General features: G+C 43.8%; 1 protein-coding gene across 18 annotated transcripts in view; it reads right to left on the bottom strand.

Moving 5' to 3' along the window:
- The window catches only part of LOC122972227 (receptor-type tyrosine-protein phosphatase mu-like), a 158,463-nt gene that overhangs the window by 43,146 nt on the left and 92,817 nt on the right, over positions 1 to 22,500 (bottom strand). For 7 of the 18 annotated variants that reach the window (XM_044339160.1, XM_044339162.1, XM_044339164.1 and 4 more), the window contains exons 17-20: positions 21,772 to 21,808; positions 18,446 to 18,520; positions 7,397 to 7,529; positions 5,354 to 5,386 (exon numbers count right to left, since the gene is read on the bottom strand). In XM_044339160.1, the coding sequence (XP_044195095.1) occupies positions 5,354 to 5,386; positions 7,397 to 7,529; positions 18,446 to 18,520; positions 21,772 to 21,808 (278 nt within the window). The remainder of the gene's footprint in view (positions 1 to 5,353; positions 5,387 to 7,396; positions 7,530 to 18,445; positions 18,521 to 21,771; positions 21,809 to 22,500) is intronic. The other 11 variants (XM_044339171.1, XM_044339173.1, XM_044339174.1 and 8 more) reach the window with 3 other exon arrangements.

Below are 22,500 nucleotides of genomic sequence, written 5' to 3'. Positions count from 1 at the left end.
GAGCTGAACTCTCTGAGTCCAATCAGCTGTCCTGACCTTTGACCTCTGACCCCTCTTCCCCTGCAAACACACGCACACACAGACGAGTGAATAGCAGCAAAGCGGCTTTTATATGTTTTTCTCTCTGAGGTCAAAGGAGCCAAACTGTGTGTGTCCTGCTTTAAACATGCAATAGTTCAACCCTGACGAATCAGAACTAAATCATTTCTGTCTCATCTACAAGCCCGTTCTAGTCCAAAGTCCTGCAGAAAACTGTCTACACTCAGCTTCTGTCTTTTCTAGACAATCACAACATCATGGAGAATTTGCAGTCAGGCTTCAGGCTCGTCACAGTTCAGAATCTGCTCAAAGTCTCAGATGACTTACTGCGGCTTTACACTGTGGTAAATGTGCCATTTCAATGAGCGCAGCTTTTATTACAGTGGATCGTTGTATTCTATTAAACCCATTTTATTTGCTGTGTATATGTTTCCTTTAGGCTCTATGTTCCTCAAGCACAACGTCTCCTTTCACCGTTACGCCGACGACACTCAAGTATACCTTCCATTGAATAAAGAGGATTCCAACTCTGTCACATCCTTCCATAATCGCCTCCAGGATGTGAAATGTTGAATGAGTGATAGCAGGACAGAAGTGATTGTTTTTGGTCCCCCCAACACCAGCGAGAGTATAGCTAGCCACTAAGGTCACTGACATCGAACCTTCATGCCCCTGCCTTTGACTTGGTGACAGGTTGCTATTTTCAGCTGAGGATCGTTGCTAAACGAGTCCATCCTCTCTCTGAAGGATATGGAGACCGTTACCACCACATTAATCTCCTCCAGGCTGGATTACTGCACTCACTGTACCTCGGCGTCGGCCAGCTGGACACTTGCCTGCAGCTGCTGCAGCGAGACTCCCAACTGGTACTGCCTGTCAAATACAATACATACCCTAACCCCTAACCTCCAGTCCCAATCCTAACCCCCAACCCTAACCCCTAACCCCTAACCTCCAGTCCCAATCCTAACCCCCAACCCCAGCCCTAACCCTAACCCCCAACCCTAACCCTGAATCCAAGGATTTGTTTGTTTGTTTATTTGTTTTAGTTTTTTGTTCATTTTAGGACTTCTCTGCCCCTACTCCAACTCCAGGCCTCATTAACCCTCCAACCCCAGCCCCAACCCACAACCTCCAACCCTAACCCTAACCCCAGCGCTCATTAACCCCCCAACCCTAACCCTAACCCCTAACCTCCAGTCCCAACCCTAACCCCCAACCCCAGCGCTCATTAACCCCCCAACCCTAACCCTAACCCCAACCCCAACCCTAACCCCAACCCTAACCCCCAACCCCAGCGCTCATTAACCCCCCAACCCTAACCCTAACCCCTAACCTCCAGTCCCAACCCTAACCCCCAACCCCAACCCTAACCCCCAACCCCAGCGCTCATTAACCCCCCAACCCTAACCCCAACCCCAACCCTAACCCCCAACCCCAGCCCCAACCCACAACCTCCAACCCTAACCCCCAACCCTAACCCCCAACCTCCAGTCCCAATCCTAACCCTAACCCCTAACCCCCAATCCTAACCCTAACCCCTAACCTCCAGTCCCAACCCTAACCCCCAACCCAAACCCCCAACCTCCAACCCTAACCCCCAACCTCCAACCCTAACCCCCAACCCTAACCCTAACCCCTAACCCTAACCCCCAACCCAAACCCCCAACCTCCAACCCTAACCCCCAACCCTAACCCCTAACCCCCAACCTCCAACCCTAACCCCCAACCCTAACCCTAACCCCTAACCCTAACCCCCAACCCTAACCCCCAACCTCCAACCCTAACCCCCAACCCTAACCCCCAACCTCCAACCCTAACCCCCAACCTCCAACCCTAACCCCCAACCTCCAGCCCCAATCCCAACCCTAACCCTCTTAGATCTCAGAACAGTTCAGGATCAGCTGGTGGAGGGAGATCCTGTCTTTGTGGTTTTGGAATAGTTTTGTGCTTTAGATCGAGTGTTCCCCTCCGCTGACACTTCAGTGGCCTTTGGTTGCTCTTAGTGGTTTAAGTATTTTAGTATTTTTATAATCTATTATTTTTTATGAATGATTTTTTATTCTGTGCACAGACTCTGATATTGCCTACTTACTTACTACTGATGTCATTTCACTGCTGTTGTTTCTTTCACTATCATTTATACGACACTTTGGTCGACTCTGGTTGTTTTCAATCGAATATAAATAAATAAAACTTGGCTAGGTGTGTGTGTGTGTGTGTGTGTGTGTGTGTGTGTCATGACATCATCAGCGAGGTGTCAGAGGTTGATTGATTTAGCAACACTTAACATGAACACACACACACACAGCATGTCAAGGCTAATCTATGCTAATGTAATGAGCGACAGGACAACGCTGTTAGTGGTAATGGATGTCAGTGTGTGTGTGTGTGTGTGTGTGTGTGTGTGTGTGTGTGTGTGTGTGTGTCTCCTTGTAACGATCATTTGATCAGACAGGTTTATTACAGCCGGCTAATTCTATTAACCCTGCTCCACTGCGCACACACACACACACACACACACACACACACACACACACACACACACACACACACACACACACACACACACACACACATGCAGCTCCTGCAGGAACATGAAACTGTGTTTATGTGTCTATATTTATATCTTTTATATATTTAGGTGTTGGGGATGTTTCAGTAATAATATTTAACAGTATAATATTTGATATATTTATTACATCACGTTATATCGGGATAATATTTTGTAAAAAAAACGAACAGTTCACAAATATTTTTCTTCAACCTGAACAAATTCAGGAGACATGATTCCACCTGTTCAGGTGATATATGCAATACTCTCATCTCATTGGCTGTTTTATTCCTCTTAATCTTTCATTGAAAAACTTTAATATCTGCAGCTTGATGCAGAACAAACCATCTTCATGTTCCAACAGTGTGAGTAACATTACATTCACAACATTTGGTTTAAAACGTGCTGCTTTCATAATGTTTATTATTATTATTATTATTATTATTATTATTATATACAGTATGAAACGTTTATATATTTAATTGTGTTTTGTTTGTATTGTATTGTTGAGTTTTAAAGGCCATCTAGAGACGGACATCACAAATCAAAATCATACAAATAAAAATGAAATATGATAACAAATATGATTCTTTAATGTGATCTTGTTAAAGTTCAGTAGCTGAGCTGTTAGCAGAGTCTTATTATATCAGACGTGTCTTTGACTTTATTCTTTCTTTTCTTCTTTGAATGTTTAAGTTTGTATATTTTCAAGTCAATGAGACAGTTTGATGTTGAGCTTTTCTTAGTTTAGTTCTCAGCAGGAAATCTGCTCATATTGAGTTTTATTTCTATATTCTAGTTTATTTTGTGTGACTGTAAAGACCACACACACACACACACACACACACACACACACACACACACTGGACCAGTTTAATGTGTGTGTATAGATGTAAAGCAGCTGTTACACACAAACATCAGGAACACACACACACACACAGTGACCTGAGGAGGAGTGTGTGAGCACTTCCTGTCTCCCTGAGGAGGCGTCGGTTCGAGATAATTCAGTTGTAACCTGGAGGGAAACTCAGGTTTCTCTCCTCCATCTCGCTGCGGATCAAAAAGCTCTGCATCTATATTTTTATTTTTCGGTTCATCATCAGTGTTTGAAACAGGAAACAGAAGCTTCAGCTCAGCGTTGAAGGAGACTGATGGTCAGAGGACTCAGATCCTCCTCGTTTATAATTAATAAACTGTACTGAAGTACAGTATAGAGGTTCTTGTACTTTACTTGAGTATTTCCATGTGATGCTACTTTCTACATTTCAGAGGGAAATATTGTACTTTCTACTCCACTACATTTATTTGACAGCTTTAGTTACTTTTCAGATGAAGATTTGACACAATGGATAATATAACAAGCTTTTAAAATACAACACATTGTTAAAGATGAAACCAGTGGTTTCCAACCTTTTTGTCTTTTGACGTCTTACAAAAAGCAGTGTGTAGTCGGGGTCACATTTCACATGTCTATGAGTTGTTAACAGCTCCACCAAATAGTGATTTTTACTTTAAACGCTCTACGAGACGTTTTTATGAGAGAAAAAAAATAAAATGTAAATATAATAATTAACTAATTTTAAGAAATATCTTCCTTATTTATTCAGACTGCAACTTTTATTACATTCTTACTTTATGTTGTGACTGAATGAATGAGTGAAAGTTAATGTCAGTGATTTTCACTGTAAATGCTGGTTAATGTTGGGGTCAAAGGTCACAGGTTATGGGTTTAGATCACGGTGAAGGTTACAGTCGAAACAAATTAGTCACCACTGGGCCCTTAACCCTAAAGGTCAAAGGTCAGGGGTTGGGGGACGTGTTTAGTTATGGGTTAAGATTTCAGGTGGAGGTTAAGGACAGAGGTCAGAGGTCAGAGGTCATGGTCAAAAGTCATGGGTTGATAAGGGGTCAGCAGTTCTAGTTGATAACATGAATCACCAGTAGGACCTGGAGAAAGGGTCAATGGTTTTAGGGACTGACTCAAGGTTCACATCAGGGGTCAGAGGTCACAGTGTCAAAGGAGACATATTAGGTCCTGATATGAGGCGTAAACTAAGGGTTAAGGGTCAGGGGTCAGAGGGTAAGGGTCTGGGGTCACAGGGTAAGGGTCGGGGGTCAGAGGGTAAAGGTCTGGGGTCAGAGGGTAAGGGTCGGGGGTCAGAGGGTAAAGGTCTGGGGTCAGAGGGTAAGGGTCAGGGGTCAGAGGGTAAGGGTCTGGGGTCAGAGGGTAAAGGTCGGGGGTCAGAGGGTAAGGGTCGGGGGTCAGAGGGTAAGGGTCTGGGATCAGAGGGTAAGGGTCTGGGGTCAGAGGGTAAAGGTCGGGGGTCAGAGGGTAAGGGTCGGGGGTCAGAGGGTAAGGGTCTGGGATCAGAGGGTAAGGGTCTGGGGTCAGAGGGTAAGGGTCGGGGGTCAGAGGGTAAGGGTCGGGGGTCAGAGTTGGGGGTCAGAGGGTAAAGGTCGGGGGTCAGAGGGTAAGGGTCTGGGGTCAGAGGGTAAGGGTCTGGGGTCAGAGTTGGGGGTCAGAGGGTAAGGGTCTGGGGTCAGAGGGTAAGGGTCTGGGGTCAGAGTTGGGGGTCAGAGGGTAAGGGTCTGGGGTCAGAGGGTAAGGGTCTGGGGTCAGAGGGTAAGGGTCGGGGTTCAGCAGTTAAAGGTAAACAGGGATACAGGCAGGACACACTCAGAGGTCAGAGGTCAGGTGTTGATGTTAGGGTGAAGGTGAAGCTTACAGGTGAGGGGTCAGAGGTCAAACAGGTTACTTACAGGTAGTAAGTGTAGGAGTGATAATTTCTCCGTCTGAGTGGTGGGGGCGGAGCGGAGGGAGGGTGAGATGGAGGGAAAGAAAAACAGAAAAACAGAAAAAGGAAAAACAACAGATTAATGTCTCGGAGAGAAAAAACAGAACAGATGAGTTAAATTATTGTGTGTGGAGGTGAAGGAGTGGAGAGCGGTGATTGGCTGGCACAAGGTGTCAATCAAAGTGTGAGGGGGAGGGGACACATCTGATTGGTTGACAAGGTGAATGTGTGAAAAGAATAGAAAGAGAGAGAGAGAGTTCCTCTGTATATTTATATTTGAATATAACATGTACATAAACATGATCTATTACTGCTGAACACCAGTTAATTAACAGTTAATTAACAGTTAATTAACAGTTAATTAACAGTTAATTAACAGTTAATTAATAGTATATTAACAGTTAATTAACGGGGCTCAGCTGATCAATCAATAAAATGATGTAATTAAGTTAATTGTGTAGCTTCTGTACTGGAACCTGCAGGAAGGTCGGCTGTACAGCACAAGACGCTTCAACTGCTGCAACGGTTGGTCAATAATTAATTAATGATCAACCATTTTGATAATTGATTAATCGTTTTGTTCTAACTTTACAGTTTTCAGCTTGTTGAATGTGACGCTTTGATGATTTATTTCAATCAGACAGTTAACTGAAGACGTCACCTTTGACTTTGAGTCATTTTTCATTATTTTCTGACACTTAATTGGCCAAAAGATTAATCGATAATAAAAATAATCAATAGTTGCGGCTCTGGTCTGTGTAGAAGAGTGAAAACGTCCAGAGAAGAGAAGAACTTCTAACAAACGACTGAACTAAATCATCTCAGTGCATCATATGAAGCTTCTGGACGTGAGACGACGTTAACTACAGCTGCACTCAGGGCGTAGAGATACTACAACAAACTAGTCCTGAGCAGTCGGTAGGTCAGGCTGCAGCCAATCAGAGTCTAAACATCCAGTTTCGTGTCTTTTAATGAGTCCGACCTGCGTCTGGTCACAGAGTGGAAATCAAACGCACCCTGTCAACATTAAAAACCTCATTAGACACCGAACAACCGTCTCTCTCGCTCTCTCTCTCTCTAATTTCTGTTAGAGATCAGAGCTCGATCGACCCGACAGACGAGTCAGACACACACACACACACACACACACACACACACTCTCTTTATAAAAATGTGTGTGTGAAATAGAAATCTGTCTCTATAGCCTGAAGACATTCGCTCGAGGCGACTCAGGAAAAAAAAAAAAGAATAAAACGCTCTTTCATCTAAATTTCTCTCTTATCTTCAACGTTCTCCAAACACAGAAGCTTTTCTCTCTGTGTTTAAGTGTGTGTGTGTGTGTGTGTGTGAGTGTGTGTGTTTAAGCGTGTATGCTGTGTATATATTAGTGTGTGTGTCCCAGCGGGGTTGTGTGTTTGATGTTGGAGAATAAAGTCGGTCCACATACAGTTTAATGGTGATTACTGCTGCAATCTGCTCCATTATTCATCCTCATCTTCCTCACTGTCACTGAGTGTGTGTGTGTGTGTGTGTTTGATGTAATTGGATCCATCTACAGTACAGATACCTTTGTAATATACTGTAATAATAGTACTGTAGTACTACGACAGTATAAATGCAGTTGTAACTCATATTTAATATGATAATGTGATAATATTTTATAAGTACTATAATATTCGATCACTATCATTCTGGTGTCAGTCTGCACAACTCTCCTCCAGTCCGTCACTCTGCTGCTTTGTTCACCAGATGTTGCAGCTGTTTGGTCCAGCGGTGGAAGAGAGAACTACTCTGTTGAGTTAATAAACCAGCTGCCAGCAGCTGTAAAGCTTCACTGATTCATCCACAAAGTAAAACAGCATTTTATCACTTTTTCACTCCTGAGATCACAGCTCAGAAAACGTTGCAACATATTTCCAAACAGGCGTCGCCCTGAGCTCCAGTATCCACTAGAACTGGATCTGTGTGTGTGTGTTGGAGTGTTTGTGTGTGTTTGTAATATTCTTACCGTTTCTTCATCAGCAGGATGACTCCGAGGAAGATGATGATGAAGAGCAGGATGCCTGCGATGGCTCCGGCGATCTTCACCGTGTGATCCGACTGTTTCTCCTGCTCCGGTTCTGGTTTCCTGGTCGCAGCTCCTGAAACGTTTCAACAACATTCATTTAACTAACGTCACATCAACAAACCGTCAATCACCAGTTAACACTTTATTTACCTGTAAATTACATCATCACTGCTTTAATGCACATTTAACTAACATTTATTATTATTAACTTTAATATTACAGGAACATTAACTACAATTAACCTTAACTGTTATTTATTAAGATTTACAATTAAACATTATTAACAATTATTAATTACTAACTGTGATTCTGGTTTCATGGTTTCCAACATTAATCTAAATTATTATCATTAATTATACGATAAGATATGATTCATGTATAGATCACATATTAAATGACAGATTAAATACTTGTTTCAAAGATGTTAAAAGACAAAAAGACAAACAACACAAAACTAAACAACAATTTGCTGAAATCCAAAATTACATTAATGAATCATAAATGACCATAAAAGGCATTAAATTAAGTACAGTTAACTTAATTAACTACAGGTATGTATATATTATTAACTGATATTAATTAATATCAACTAACATTTACTACTATTAAATACCAGTGACGAATTAACTGCCATCTGCTGTTCATCACCACACCGTTATTAATTAATCAACATTAATTACCATTAATAATCTCCATGCAATATCAATTACAACATTAATTACCATTAAATACCTATACACCACTATTAACTCCCATTAACTGCTGGTCATCACAACTGGGATATTAATGAATATTAATTGACATCATTAGTATCAATTAATAGTTTAATGAGCTCTTTTCTGATCCGGATTGTTTAGTTGTCGTTTCCTCCAGACTGAGACTGAATCAGTGTGACGATGATGTGCAGAGTCCTTCTGACTGTATAATGTGATGGGATGTCAGTCCCATGAAAAACCCATTACCTGCCCTGTGTGTGTGTGTGTGTGTGTGTGTGTGTGTGTGTGTGTGTGTGTGTGTCCAGGTGTAATATCCTTCTAGATATTATCCTCCTAGATGAGAAACGTTCAGGACAAGACGTTGCTGTCGAGCTGTGTAATGTGTGTGTGTGTGCTTGTCATTTTAGACCCACTCCACTTTTCCAATCAGACACTGACAACAGCTATCAGTCACAGTGTGTGTGTGTGTGTGTGTGTGTGTGTGTGTGTGTGTGTGTGGAGTTAATCGGGTCATGACAAAGATGAAAAAGTGGAAACATGACTTCTTCACTCTGCTTGTCGTTCTCTGGTGTTTTATGTCTTTACTACAGAATCAAATCACATCAGGAACCAGAGCGACCAGAACAACCGTCTAACATCCCAGTAACCTTCCTGCAGCGACCGTCTAACATCCCAGTAACCTTCCTACAGCTACTGTCTAACATCCCAGTAACCTCCCTACAGCAGCTGTCTGACATCCCAGTAACCTTCCTACAGCAGCCGTCTAACATCCCAGTAACCTTCCTACAGCAGCCGTCTAACATCCCAGTAACCTCCCTACAGCAGCCGTCTAACATCCCAGTAACCTTCCTACAGCAGCCGTCTAACATCCCAGTAACCTCCCTACAGCAGCCGTCTAACATCCCAGTAACCTCCCTACAGCGACCGTCTAACATCCCAGTAACCTTCCTACAGCAGCCGTCTAACATCCCAGTAACCTTCCTGCAGCAGCTGTCTAACATCCCAGTAACCTACCTACAGCAGCTGTCTAACATCCCAGTAACCTCCCTACAGCAGCCGTCTAACATCCCAGTAACCTTCCTACAGCGACCGTCTGACATCCCAGTAACCTTCCTACAGCGACCGTCTGACATCCCAGTAACTTCCCTACAGTGACTATCTACCATCGCAGTAACCTTCCTACAGCAGCCATCTAACATCCCAGTAATCTTCCTACAGCGACCGTCTGACATCCCAGTAACCTTCCTACAGCAGCCGTCTAACATCCCAGTAACCTTCCTACAGCAGCCGTCTAACATCCCAGTAACCTTCCTACAGCGACCGTCTAACATCCCAGTAACCTTCCTACAGCAGCCGTCTAACATCCCAGTAACCTTCCTACAGCAGCCGTCTAACATCCCAGTAACCTTCCTACAGCAGCCGTCTAACATCCCAGTAATCTTCCTACAGCGACCGTCTGACATCCCAGTAACCTTCCTACAGCAGCCGTCTAACATCCCAGTAACCTTCCTACAGCAGCCGTCTAACATCCCAGTAACCTTCCTACAGCAGCCGTCTAACATCCCAGTAACCTTCCTACAGCGACCGTCTGACATCCCAGTAACCTTCCTACAGCGACCGTCTGACATCCCAGTAACCTTCCTGCAGCGACTATCTTACATCCCAGTAACCTCCCTACAGTGACCGTCTAACATCCCAGTAACCTTCCTACAGCAGCCGTCTAACATCCCAGTAACCTTCCTGCAGCAGCTGTCTAACATCCCAGTAACCTCCCTACAGCGACCGTCTAACATCCCAGTAACCTTCCTGCAGCAGCTGTCTAACATCCCAGTAACCTTCCTGCAGCAGCTGTCTAACATCCCAGTAACCTCCCTACAGCAGCTGTCTGACATCCCAGTAACCTTCCTGCAGCAGCCGTCTAACATCCCAGTAACCTTCCTACAGCAGCTGTCTAACATCCCAGTAACCTTCCTACAGCAGCCGTCTGACATCCCAGTAACCTCCCTACAGCAGCTGTCTAACATCCCAGTAACCTTCCTGCAGCAGCTGTCTAACATCCCAGTAACCTTCCTACAGCAGCTGTCTAACATCCCAGTAACCTTCCTACAGCGACCGTCTAACATCCCAGTAACCTCCCTACAGCAGCTGTCTAACATCCCAGTAACCTTCCTGCAGCAGCTGTCTAACATCCCAGTAACCTCCCTACAGCAGCTGTCTAACATCCCAGTAACCCTCCTACAGCGACCGTCTAACATCCCAGTAACCTTCCTACAGCAGCCGTCTAACATCCCAGTAACCTTCCTACAGTGACTATCTAACATCCCAGTAACCCTCCTACAGCGACCATCTAACATCCAAGTAACCTTCCTACAGCAGCTGTCTAACATCCCAGTAACCTTCCTACAGCAGCTAACATCCCAGTAACCTTCCTACAGCAGCTGTCTAACATCCCAGTAACCTTCCTACAGCAGCTAACATCCCAGTAACCTTCCTACAGTGACTATCTAACATCCCAGTAATCCTCCTACAGCGACCGTCTAACATCCCAGTAACCTTCCTACAGCAGCTGTCTAACATCCCAGTAACCTTCCTACAGCAGCTGTCTAACATCCCAGTAACCTCCCTACAGCGACTAACTTACATCCCAGTAACCTTCCTACAGCAGCTGTCTAACATCCCAGTAACCTCCCTACAGCGACTATCTTACATCCCAGTAACCTTCCTACAGCGACCGTCTGACATCCCAGTAACCTTCCTGCAGCAGCTGTCTAACATCCCAGTAACCTTCCTACAGCGACCGTCTAACATCCCAGTAACCTTCCTACAGCAGCCGTCTAACATCCCAGTAACCTTCCTACAGCAGCTGTCTAACATCCCAGTAACCTTCCTACAGCGACCGTCTAACATCCCAGTAACCTTCCTGCAGCAGCTGTCTAACATCCCAGTAACCTTCCTACAGCAGCTGTCTAACATCCCAGTAACCTTCCTACAGCAGCTGTCTAACATCCCAGTAACCTCCCTACAGCAGCCGTCTGACATCCCAGTAACCTTCCTACAGCGACCGTCTAACATCCCAGTAACCTTCCTACAGCAGCTGTCTAACATCCCAGTAACCTCCCTACAGCGACTAACTTACATCCCAGTAACCTTCCTACAGCAGCTGTCTAACATCCCAGTAACCTCCCTACAGCGACTATCTTACATCCCAGTAACCTTCCTACAGCGACCGTCTGACATCCCAGTAACCTTCCTGCAGCAGCCGTCTAACATCCCAGTAACCTTCCTACAGCGACCGTCTAACATCCCAGTAACCTTCCTACAGCGACCGTCTAACATCCCAGTAACCTCCCTACAACGACTATCTAACATCCCAGTAACCTTCCTGCAGCAGCCGTCTAACATCCCAGTAACCTTCCTACAGTGACCGTCTAACATCCCAGTAACCTTCCTACAGCGACCGTCTAACATCCCAGTAACCTCCCTACAACGACTATCTAACATCCCAGTAACCTTCCTGCAGCAGCCGTCTAACATCCCAGTAACCTTCCTACAGCGACCGTCTAACATCCCAGTAACCTTCCTGCAGCAGCCGTCTAACATCCCAGTAACCTTCCTACAGCAGCTGTCTAACATCCCAGTAACCTTCCTACAGCAGCCGTCTGACATCCCAGTAACCTCCCTACAGTGACCGTCTGACATCCCAGTAACCTCCCTACAACGACTATCTAACATCCCAGTAACCTTCCTACAGCGACCGTCTGACATCCCAGTAACCTCCCTACAGCAGCCGTCTGACATCCCAGTAACCTCCCTACAGCAGCCGTCTAACATCCCAGTAACCTCCCTACAGCAGCCGTCTAACATCCCAGTAACCTCCCTACAGCAGCCGTCTGACATCCCAGTAACCTCCCTACTGAACCACAGCCAGCATGAAACCTAACAAAGTTTCTTGTGAAAGTGTCAGAAACAGAAACAGCAGAAACTCTCTGAAGTCTGTAAAAACTGAAATATTTTGTTCATCTACAATAAAACAGTTTTCAGTCTGAATGAGTTCTGTGTGTTTGTCTGTAAAGGTCGAGGACAGAATGAGTCTGTAAACTAAACACCAGTGAACACCTGCCTCACATTGGAAGAAGACACTTCTACAGTGTTTCTGTCATGAAAAGCTCCAGACGGATTTACAAAAAGAACATTTGGAGACGCCTGATTTATGTAAACACGTCCTGATTAAGACAAAATCACAGGAGAGTGGAGAGAAGAACAATTAGTGGACGCCGAGGTTCTAGCAGAGCTCATTACTAGCAAGAAGAAGAACATTAAGACCTGATGATGTTCATGAATCTTCAGTTTTATCTGACTCGAGGCCCTTTGATCCAACACCTTCATTCAATTAGGACTCTTGTGAAGGATTTTACTCATCTGTGTATTTACTTAGTTTCAATTTTAGTTCTTTTTCTTCATTTATATTTTATTTTTTACTATTCTCTCTCTTTTTTCCTTAGTAACTATATTATTATATTATTCTGATGTCTGATATTTCTTCACTGAGCTCTATGTGGAGTTTGCTCAATAAAAATATTCTGTTCAAGAGAAATCAGAGTGACTTCAGGTTCAGACAGAAATAAACTAACCAGCTGTTAACAGCATGATGTCACCGACATCTCATCCAGCAATCAGCAGCCTTTTCTTTAAGGATTTGGTTGTTGTTTTTCTGTATTTGTCTTCATGTTTGGATCCAAACCAACAATGAACTGATCTACTAACAAGTATTGTGTGTGTATCAAAGCTGATATATCTGATTAAAAACACGTCAGTGAGTCACACCGCTGCACTGGGTCACATGTTCCTTCATCGTGAAGAGTTTGGTCGCGTTCGTTTGTTTGCTAATAACAGCATCATGTTTTCAGTCTCCAGAGAGTAGTCCTGTGTACGGCAGACGCTACTGAGCATGTGCAGGAACGCTGTTCTGTTTACAGCTTCACCAGTTTGTTGTGCTGCAGATCACAACATCTAACTTTGTAGTGAAGTTCTTTGAGAAATGAGTAATTCCCCGCATGCACAGTGGCGGGTTGTTATCGTATCGCTGTTGTTACTCGTTTAAACATCCAAACATGAAATTAGTTGACCAGAAGAAAAATATAGAAAATCAACAACTGAATCCTTTAAGATGGTTCAGGAATCAACACCTTTTAGTGTTGTCTTTTGTTGGTCAGTCACCTGACTGTCCTCTCATCTGTAACAATAAACTGGTCGGTAACTGGGAGTCACCACATTATTCTCAGTATCTCAGTCTGGGATGAAGCGGCTGATCCAGGAATCACCACCAACATAACCACAGGATGAGAAGAGGAACCACATCTTTATTGTCTAACTGGTCAATAAATTGAATCCCCTTTTGTTAAGGTGGCATCAAGGTGGTGGCTAGAACCAGCACCAGTTCACCCAGTATAAAGTTGACCTGGTGGTGACTCAGGATGACAGAACCTCATGTATGAACATTATAGTGGAAGATAATAAACTGGCTGTTAATCTGGAAAATGTAGAAACTCAATAACACAAGGTGCTGATTCAGAAACTGAACAAGTCTGTTTATTTCTGTATAATTAGTGTAATTATTAATTAATATTAAAGTGTTGAGCTTGTTTCCAGTCTGGTCTGAAACAGGAGCAGGAACCTGAAACTGGTTTAAACCTGCAGAGACACTGAGACACTTTCCTTTATTCTCTGTTTTTCTTTTCGTCTCTTCAAGGTCAAAACCAGCTCGACTATCTGTGGTTTCATCACACACACACACACACACACACACACACACACACACACACACACACACACACACACACACACAGAGCCATCACCTCCTCGGAGGCAGAGAGAGAGCTGCTGTTTTCAGTTTAAAGGCTATCAAAACACTGCTTTGAAGAGAGAATTTATCTGTGTGTGTGTGTGTGTGTGTGTGTATGTGTGTGTGTGTGTGTGTGTATATGTGTGTGTGTGTGTGTGTGTGTGTGTGTATGTGTGTGTGTGTGTGTGTGTGTGTGTGTCACAGTAGGCCATAGAGAAGCTGTTTTTATGTGAAAGTGAAGCTGTTTTCTGCTGCTTCAGGGCTTCAGCCAGTCACACTGAGTGGGAGGTGTGTGTGTGTGTGTGCGTGTGTTCATGTGTGTGTGTGTGTTAATGTGTGTGTGTGTTAATGTGTGTGTGTGTGTGTGTGTGTGTGTCTGTTAATGTGTGTGTGTGTTAATGTGTGTGTGTGTGTGTTAATGTGTGTGTGTTATATACAAGGCGAACAGCTGTTAAGAGTGTTTGAGGCCCACTGGTGACACAACCTCTCCCACAAACACATAGACACACCATCGTGTAGACAAATCCGGCCATTTCCCTTATATATCTATCCATATGTATATCTGTATATATATTAGCGCTGACAAAATTAACACATTTGTCTTGTAATCAATTTGAAATTATTTAAGTAATTTGAAATATTTAATCATTTAACTTAACGCAATAATGCAGCTGATGACGGGTGATGAATGATGAGGTGATGAGGTGTGATGACGTGATGAGGTGATGAGGTGATGAGGTGATGACGTGATGACATGTGATGAGGTGATGACATGTGATGAGGTGATGAGGTGTGATGAGGTGTGATGAGGTGTGATGAGGTGATGACGTGATGAGGTGATGACGTGTGATGAGGTGATGACGTGTGATGAGGTGATGACGTGATGAGGTGTGATGAGGTGATGATGTGATGAGGTGTGATGAGGTGATGAGGTGATGAGGTGTGATGAGGTGATGAGGTGTGATGAGGTGATGAGGTGATGAGGTGATGACGTGATGACGTGATGACATGTGATGAGGTGATGACATGTGATGAGGTGATGAGGTGATGACATGTGATGAGGTGATGAGGTGATGAGGTGATGACGTGATGACATGTGATGAGGTGATGACATGTGATGAGGTGATGAGGTGTGATGAGGTGTGATGAGGTGTGATGAGGTGATGACGTGATGAGGTGATGACGTGTGATGAGGTGATGACGTGTGATGAGGTGATGACGTGATGAGGTGTGATGAGGTGATGAGGTGTGATGAGGTGATGAGGTGTGATGAGGTGATGAGGTGATGAGGTGTGATGAGGTGATGAGGTGTGATGAGGTGATGACGTGATGAGGTGATGAGGTGATGAGGTGATGATGTGTGATGAGGTGATGAGGTGATGACGTGATGAGGTGATGAGGTGTGATGAGGTGATGAGGTGATGAGGTGATGACGTGATGAGGTGATGACGTGATGAGGTGTGATGAGGTGATGAGGTGATGAGGTGTGATGAGGTGATGAGGTGATGAGGTGATGAGGTGTGATGAGGTGATGAGGTGATGACGTGATGAGGTGATGAGGTGATGACGGGTGATGAGGTGATGACGTGTGATGAGGTGATGACGTGTGATGAGGTGTGATGAGGTGATGAGGTGATGAGGTGTGATGAGGTGATGAGGTGATGACGTGTGATGAGGTGATGAGGTGATGACGTGTGATGAGGTGATGAGGTGTGATGAGGTGATGAGGTGATGAGGTGTGATGAGGTGATGAGGTGTGATGAGGTGATGAGGTGATGAGGTGTGATGAGGTGTGATGAGGTGATGAGGTGTGATGAGGTGATGAGGTGATGACATGTGATGAGGTGATGAGGTGTGATGAGGTGATGAGGTGTGATGAGGTGATGAGGTGTGATGAGGTGATGAGGTGATGAGGTGATGAGGTGTGATGAGGTGATGAGGTGTGATGAGGTGTGATGAGGTGATGAGGTGTGATGAGGTGATGAGGTGTGATGAGGTGATGAGGTGTGATGAGGTGATGAGGTGATGAGGTGTGATGAGGTGTGATGAGGTGATGAGGTGTGATGAGGTGATGAGGTGTGATGAGGTGATGAGGTGATGAGGTGTGATGAGGTGATGAGGTGTGATGAGGTGTGATGAGGTGTGATGAGGTGATGAGGTGTGATGAGGTGATGAGGTGTGATGAGGTGATGAGGTGTGATGAGGTGATGAGGTGATGAGGTGTGATGAGGTGATGAGGTGTGATGAGGTGTGATGAGGTGATGAGGTGTGATGAGGTGATGAGGTGTGATGAGGTGTGATGAGGTGATGAGGTGTGATGAGGTGATGAGGTGATGAGGTGTGATGAGGTGATGAGGTGTGATGAGGTGATGACGTGATGAGGTGATGAGGTGATGAGGTGATGATGTGTGATGAGGTGATGAGGTGATGAGGTGTGATGAGGTGATGAGGTGTGATGAGGTGATGAGGTGATGAGGTGATGACGTGATGAGGTGATGAGGTGATGAGGTGATGACGGGTGATGAGGTGATGAGGTGTGATGAGGTGATGACGTGTGATGAGGTGTGATGAGGTGATGAGGAGATGACGGATGATGAGGTGATGAGGTGATGACGTGTGATGAGGTGATGAGGTGATGACGTGTGATGAGGTGATGAGGTGATGACGTGTGATGAGGTGATGAGGTGATGAGGTGTGATGAGGTGATGAGGTGATGAGGTGTGATGAGGTGATGACGTGATGAGGTGTGATGAGGTGTGATGAGGTGATGAGGTGTGATGAGGTGATGAGGTGTGATGAGGTGATGAGGTGATGACGTGATGAGGTGTGATGAGGTGTGATGAGGTGATGAGGTGTGATGAGGTGATGAGGTGATGAGGTGTGATGAGGTGATGACGTGATGAGGTGTGATGAGGTGATGAGGTGATGAGGTGTGATGAGGTGATGAGGTGTGATGAGGTGATGAGGTGATGAGGTGATGACGTGTGATGAGGTGATGAGGTGTGATGAGGTGATGACGTGATGAGGTGTGATGAGGTGATGAGGTGATGAGGTGTGATGAGGTGTGATGAGGTGATGAGGTGTGATGAGGTGATGAGGTGATGAGGTGTGATGAGGTGTGATGAGGTGATGAGGTGTGATGAGGTGTGATGAGGTGTGATGAGGTGTGATGAGGTGATGAGGTGATGAGGTGATGAGGTGTGATGAGGTGATGAGGTGATGAGGTGTGATGAGGTGATGAGGTGATGACGTGTGATGAGGTGATGAGGTGTGATGAGGTGATGAGGTGTGATGAGGTGATGAGGTGTGATGAGGTGTGATGAGGTGATGAGGTGTGATGAGGTGATGAGGTGTGATGAGGTGATGAGGTGTGATGAGGTGATGACGTGTGATGAGGTGATTTTTTTCATATTGAAATATTCATCACAGAAAAAAAGATATTGCAATGTCAGTTTTTTTCCAATATCGTGCAGCCTTATAAGAAATGTTTTATTGGAGGAAGGAAGCAGAGAATGTGTGTTCAAAGTTAAAAAGATGCTGTTAAACAATAGTATTTGAATTTAAATATACATCCTTTGTGTTGATTCTATATTAATTTAATATCCATTATTATGAGCTTCAAATTGTGCAATTAATTAGTTCATTTTTTTAATCGATTGACAGCCCTAACATACACACACACACACACACACACACACACAAACGTGCTGTGTGTGTGTGTGTGTGTGTGTGTGTGTGTGTGTTTGTGTGTGTGTGTGTGTGTGTGTTAACATGTGCGTGTAAACAGTTGGTGGAAAGTTTCCATCTTCAGGCTGGTAAATATTCAAATGTAATTTTGTGCGAGCTGTGAGTGAAAGTGTTCTGCTGTCTCACACTGAACCCAGTCCAGGATGAAAACTACAGACTGGTTTCACTGCGGCTCTTCCTGTGGAAAATACCTGAGCTCACAGTCTTTAATCAAGTCTCAATGCAATGACAATGAACACACTATTCTACCTTTAAAACCACAGACAGAGTTTAATGAAGAGTTGTGAAAGACACAATAATGATGAAGGTGGGAGATGTTTATTGAAGCTGAGGCTGGTAAGATGTTTGTATTTACAGTTATTATAAAACTAAGATACATGAATTTAATATGAGACTGTATATACTGTACATAACCACCTGCTGTATGAGTAACCTGTCCCTTGTTTACCCATTCAGTAGTTATTGTTTCACCTGTAAATACTGTAGACGTTGTTTGTTGTCATCCAGTTGTTGTTTAACAGCTACATGTTTATGTTTAATTACTGCATCTTTCTGAAGATTGTTGTGTGTGAGAACATTGAGAGCCTCTAGAAACAATATGTAAACAAACAAACAAATAAATAAAATTAATAAGTTATTTGGGAAACAACGAGACCCACATGAAATAAATAAAGTGTGTCTGACCTGGTAGCTGCTTGTCGCCAGCCGCTGGCGCGACGCGAATGTACGGCGTGGTGAGCTGCGTGACGATTATAGCAGCTATTCATCCAGGAAGGCATGCAGAGAGACAGACAGGCAGAGAGACAGACAGGCAGAGAGACAGACAGGCAGAGAGACAGACAGGCAGACAGGAACAGAGAGAGAGAGACAGGCTGTAGCTGTTTGTACTGAAGCAGAAATATTAGTCACATGCAGCATCGTCCTGCTCTCCTGACGGACGTCATCAGCCTGTAACGACTCTCATCATCATTATAAACTGAAAACTGACTGATACACTTTCATAATTATCTTTAATTAATGCTTAATTAACTATTAATATGTAAAAGGTTTGAACACAAACATTAGAGAGCTTTTTATTTACAGGAGAGCAGAGTGCTGTTCAGTTCAACAGGAAGTAGTTTTAGAAGCAGACCTGGAAGAGAAGCTCGTTAATCAGCCAATCAATCATCAAACATTAGTAATCAAAGAAGCAGAAAGAGCAGCAGCAGCTCAGAGAGAAGAATCTCCCAACACACCCACCATCAGACCAGTTACACACCCACCATCAGACCAGTTACACACCTACCATCAGACCAGTTACACACCCACCATCAGACCAGTTACACACCCACCATCAGACCAGTTAGCTCCAACGCTAACTGCTGCTAAAACCACAACGTCTGATCAATAAACCTGATAAATGTAGTTAATTAAAACAAACAATATGTAACATTTGAAAACACCATGTAATATATATGTATAGATATATATTCAAGATAAAAGATTTAACATGTTTTATTTACATATATTTAGACAATATACTTTATATATGTATGTAAATACATATACAAACACAACCCTACACTTATTTCTAATAAGTTGTTTAAATATATATATTCTAATAAATATTTTAGATAACATACACATATATCCTACATCACATATGTTTTAATATAATCATACCTTATATGTGTTGTTTAAATATTATTATTTATTTATTATATGGATTTTATGCAGTCAGTGTGTGCAAATAAAAAATATTATATATATCTGTAAAGATATATTGGACATGTGTTTATATATTGTATGTTTGGTATATTTTTAAACATATAAGCAACATGTGTTTCACTGACATACAGTTTATACTATTATGTAGTTGACAGTTTGGACCATATATCACACTTGTGCACAATTATTCTTTGCATATGTTTGTTTGTCTTCCTCCTTTTACCTGAAACTAGCGTGTGATTGTGTGTGAGGTGAGCGGCATTGTGGGAGATTGAGTGTGTTACTTCAGAAACGAACCGATGTGTGTTTTCTTTGTACTAAACTGTCAGTTAACATTCAGCAGACGTTCAGCTCTCCTTTACATTCACATCAGCTCTGCTCACTGTCAGCGCAGCAAGGCATCATGGGTACTCTGAAAGGGAAGAGGGGGGAGGAGAAAACCCCCCCCTGGGAGATCTGGTTGGCTGCTGCAGCGTGACTGACAGGTGCCAGGGGACGGGCAGAGCCAATCAGCACCTGATGTTGTTAGTCACCAGAACTGTGCTCCAATAAAAGCTGATTAAAGTGTGTCTGTGTGTGTGTGTGTGTGTGTGTGTGTGTGTGTGTGTGTGTGTGTGTGTGTGTGCGTGAGTGTGTGAATGTTTGTGAGTGTGTGAATGTTTGTGAGTGTGTGAATGTTTGTGTGTGTGTGTGTGTGTGTGTGTGTGTGTGTGTGTGTGTGTGAATGTTTGTGAGTGTGTGTGTGAATGTTTGTGTGTGTGTGTGTGAATGTTTGTGTGTGTGTGTGTGTGTGTGTGAATGTTTGTGAGTGTGTGTGTGAATGTTTGTGTGTGTGTGTGTGAATGTTTGTGTGTGTGTGTGTGTGTGTGAATGTTTGTGAGTGTGTGTGTGAATGTTTGTGTGTGTGTGTGTGAATGTTTGTGTGTGTGTGTGTGTGTGTGAATGTTTGTGAGTGTGTGTGTGAATGTTTGTGTGTGTGTGAATGTTTATATGTGTGTGTGTGTGTGTGTGTGTGTGTGTGTGTGTGGATGTTTATATGTGTGTGTGTGTGTGTGTGAATGTTTGTGTGTGTGTGTGTGTGTGTGTGTGTGTGTGTGTGTGTGTGGATGTTTATATGTGTGTGTGTGTGTGTGAATGTTTGTGTGTGTGTGTGTGAGTGTGTGTGTGTGTGAATGTTTGTGAGTGTGTGTGTGTGAATGTTTGTGTGTGTGTGTGTGTGAGTGTGTGAGTGTGTGAATGTTTGTGAGTGTGTGTGAGTATGTGTGTGTGTGTGTGAATGTTTATATGTGTGTGTGAATGTTTGTGAGTGTGTGTGTGTGTGTGAATGTTTGTGAGTGTGTGTGTGTGTGTGTGTGTGAATGTTTGTATGTGTGTGTGAGTGTGAATGTTTGTGAGTGTGTGTGTGTGAATGTTTGTGTGTGTGTGAGTGTGAGTGTGAATGTTTGTGTGTGTGTGTGTGTGTGTGTGTGTGTGTGTGTGTGTGAGTGTGTGAGTGTGTGTGAATGTGTGTGTGTGTGTTAGTGAATGTTTGTGTGTGTGTGTGTGTGTGAATGTTTGTGTGTGTGTGAGTGTGTGTATGTGTGTGAGTGTGTGTGAATGTGTGTGTGTGTGTTAGTGAGTGTGTGTGTGTGTGTGTGTGTGTGTGTTAGTGAGTGTGTGTGTGTGTGTGTGTGTGTGTGTGTGTGTGTGTGTGTGTGTGTGTTAGTGAGTGTGTGAGTGTGAGTGTGTGTGTGTGTGTGTGTGTGTGTGTGTGTGTGTGTGTGTGTGTGTTAGTGAGTGTGTGTGTGTGTGTGTGTGTGTGTGTGTGTTAGTGAGTGTGTGAGTGTGAGTGTGAGTGAGTGTGTGAGTGTGAGTGTGTGTGTGTGTGTGTGTGTGTTTATCCTGGATGTTCATCAGGGGACAGTATTTTAGCTTGTTTAGCTCTGATGCTAAACAGCTCTCTGGACACTCGTAGAGTCCCAGTCATTAGCCTGGTGTTAGCCTAGTGTTAGCGTAGCATCCAGTGTCACGAGCCATCTGTGAGCCATTATACTTCTGGACAGGACCAGTGTGCTAACCATTAGCCTAGCGCTCCAACAGCTAGCTGCCATCTGTGTCTCATTATAAAGAATGGACTGGCTGCTGCCTTGCGAGCTAACCAGTCCAGCAGTCAGCAGATGTCAACAGAAACTGCATCTAACAACGCTAATCGCTAACAGTGCAAGGTAAAACATACTCTGTACCTGTCAAAATAAAACCATTGCATTCCTTATTATAGTGTACTCAACACCTTTCAAAATAAAATGCACTGTTGTTTTTCTTACCTTTAGTGGCGACGCGGACACAGTCGATCTTTGTCTCCTGTTAGAGAGAAAACACACACACACACACACATTTACTTAAGTCACTTTTGGGGACATTGCATAGACTTCCATTCATTTCCTGGAGCCTTCCTCTAACTGCTGACCCAGACATCAGCTTTTATCAAATGGGGAAACGAGTTCTGTCCCCAGTCAGCTGGTCTTTAGTGTGGTGTGTTAAAGTAGGCTAAAGGCCAAAACACTTTTATTGTCTATGTAAACCCCACGCCGGCCGTGGCTAGGTGGGCACCGGGTCATGACGACGCTTCGTGCCACTCCTATTTCCAGTGTTGCCGCCACTGAACAAACACGTTCTCCAGAGAAAAAGCTGTTTTGGCTCAACTACAGACGTTATTCACCAGTTTGTTGCTTTTCACTGTAGTTTGAACTGTTTCACTTAAACCAGAAATGAACTGTTGGTTGATCTGCTGCTCAGGTTATTATTAAGTTATTAATCAAAAATAGACGACGTTCTGTTGTCCTGCACTGTACTCAGAACTAGCACCAGTAACTACTACTGGTGCTAGGGTCATATAACGCACACACACACACACACACACACACACATACACACGAACACACACACACACACACACACACACAGTGAGACAGGTTTTGGTGAAAGGTGAGAGAGAACATCTTGTGTCTTTCTGGTTTTAACAAACAGACGACAAATTAACCACAAGAGCTCAT

The sequence above is a fragment of the Thunnus albacares genome, chromosome 21 (genome assembly GCF_914725855.1).
Source record: "Thunnus albacares chromosome 21, fThuAlb1.1, whole genome shotgun sequence".
Classification (NCBI taxonomy): Eukaryota; Metazoa; Chordata; class Actinopteri; order Scombriformes; family Scombridae; genus Thunnus; species Thunnus albacares.
The sequence above is the reverse complement of the archived record's forward strand: the minus strand, read 5'-3'. Positions and strand labels throughout refer to the sequence as shown.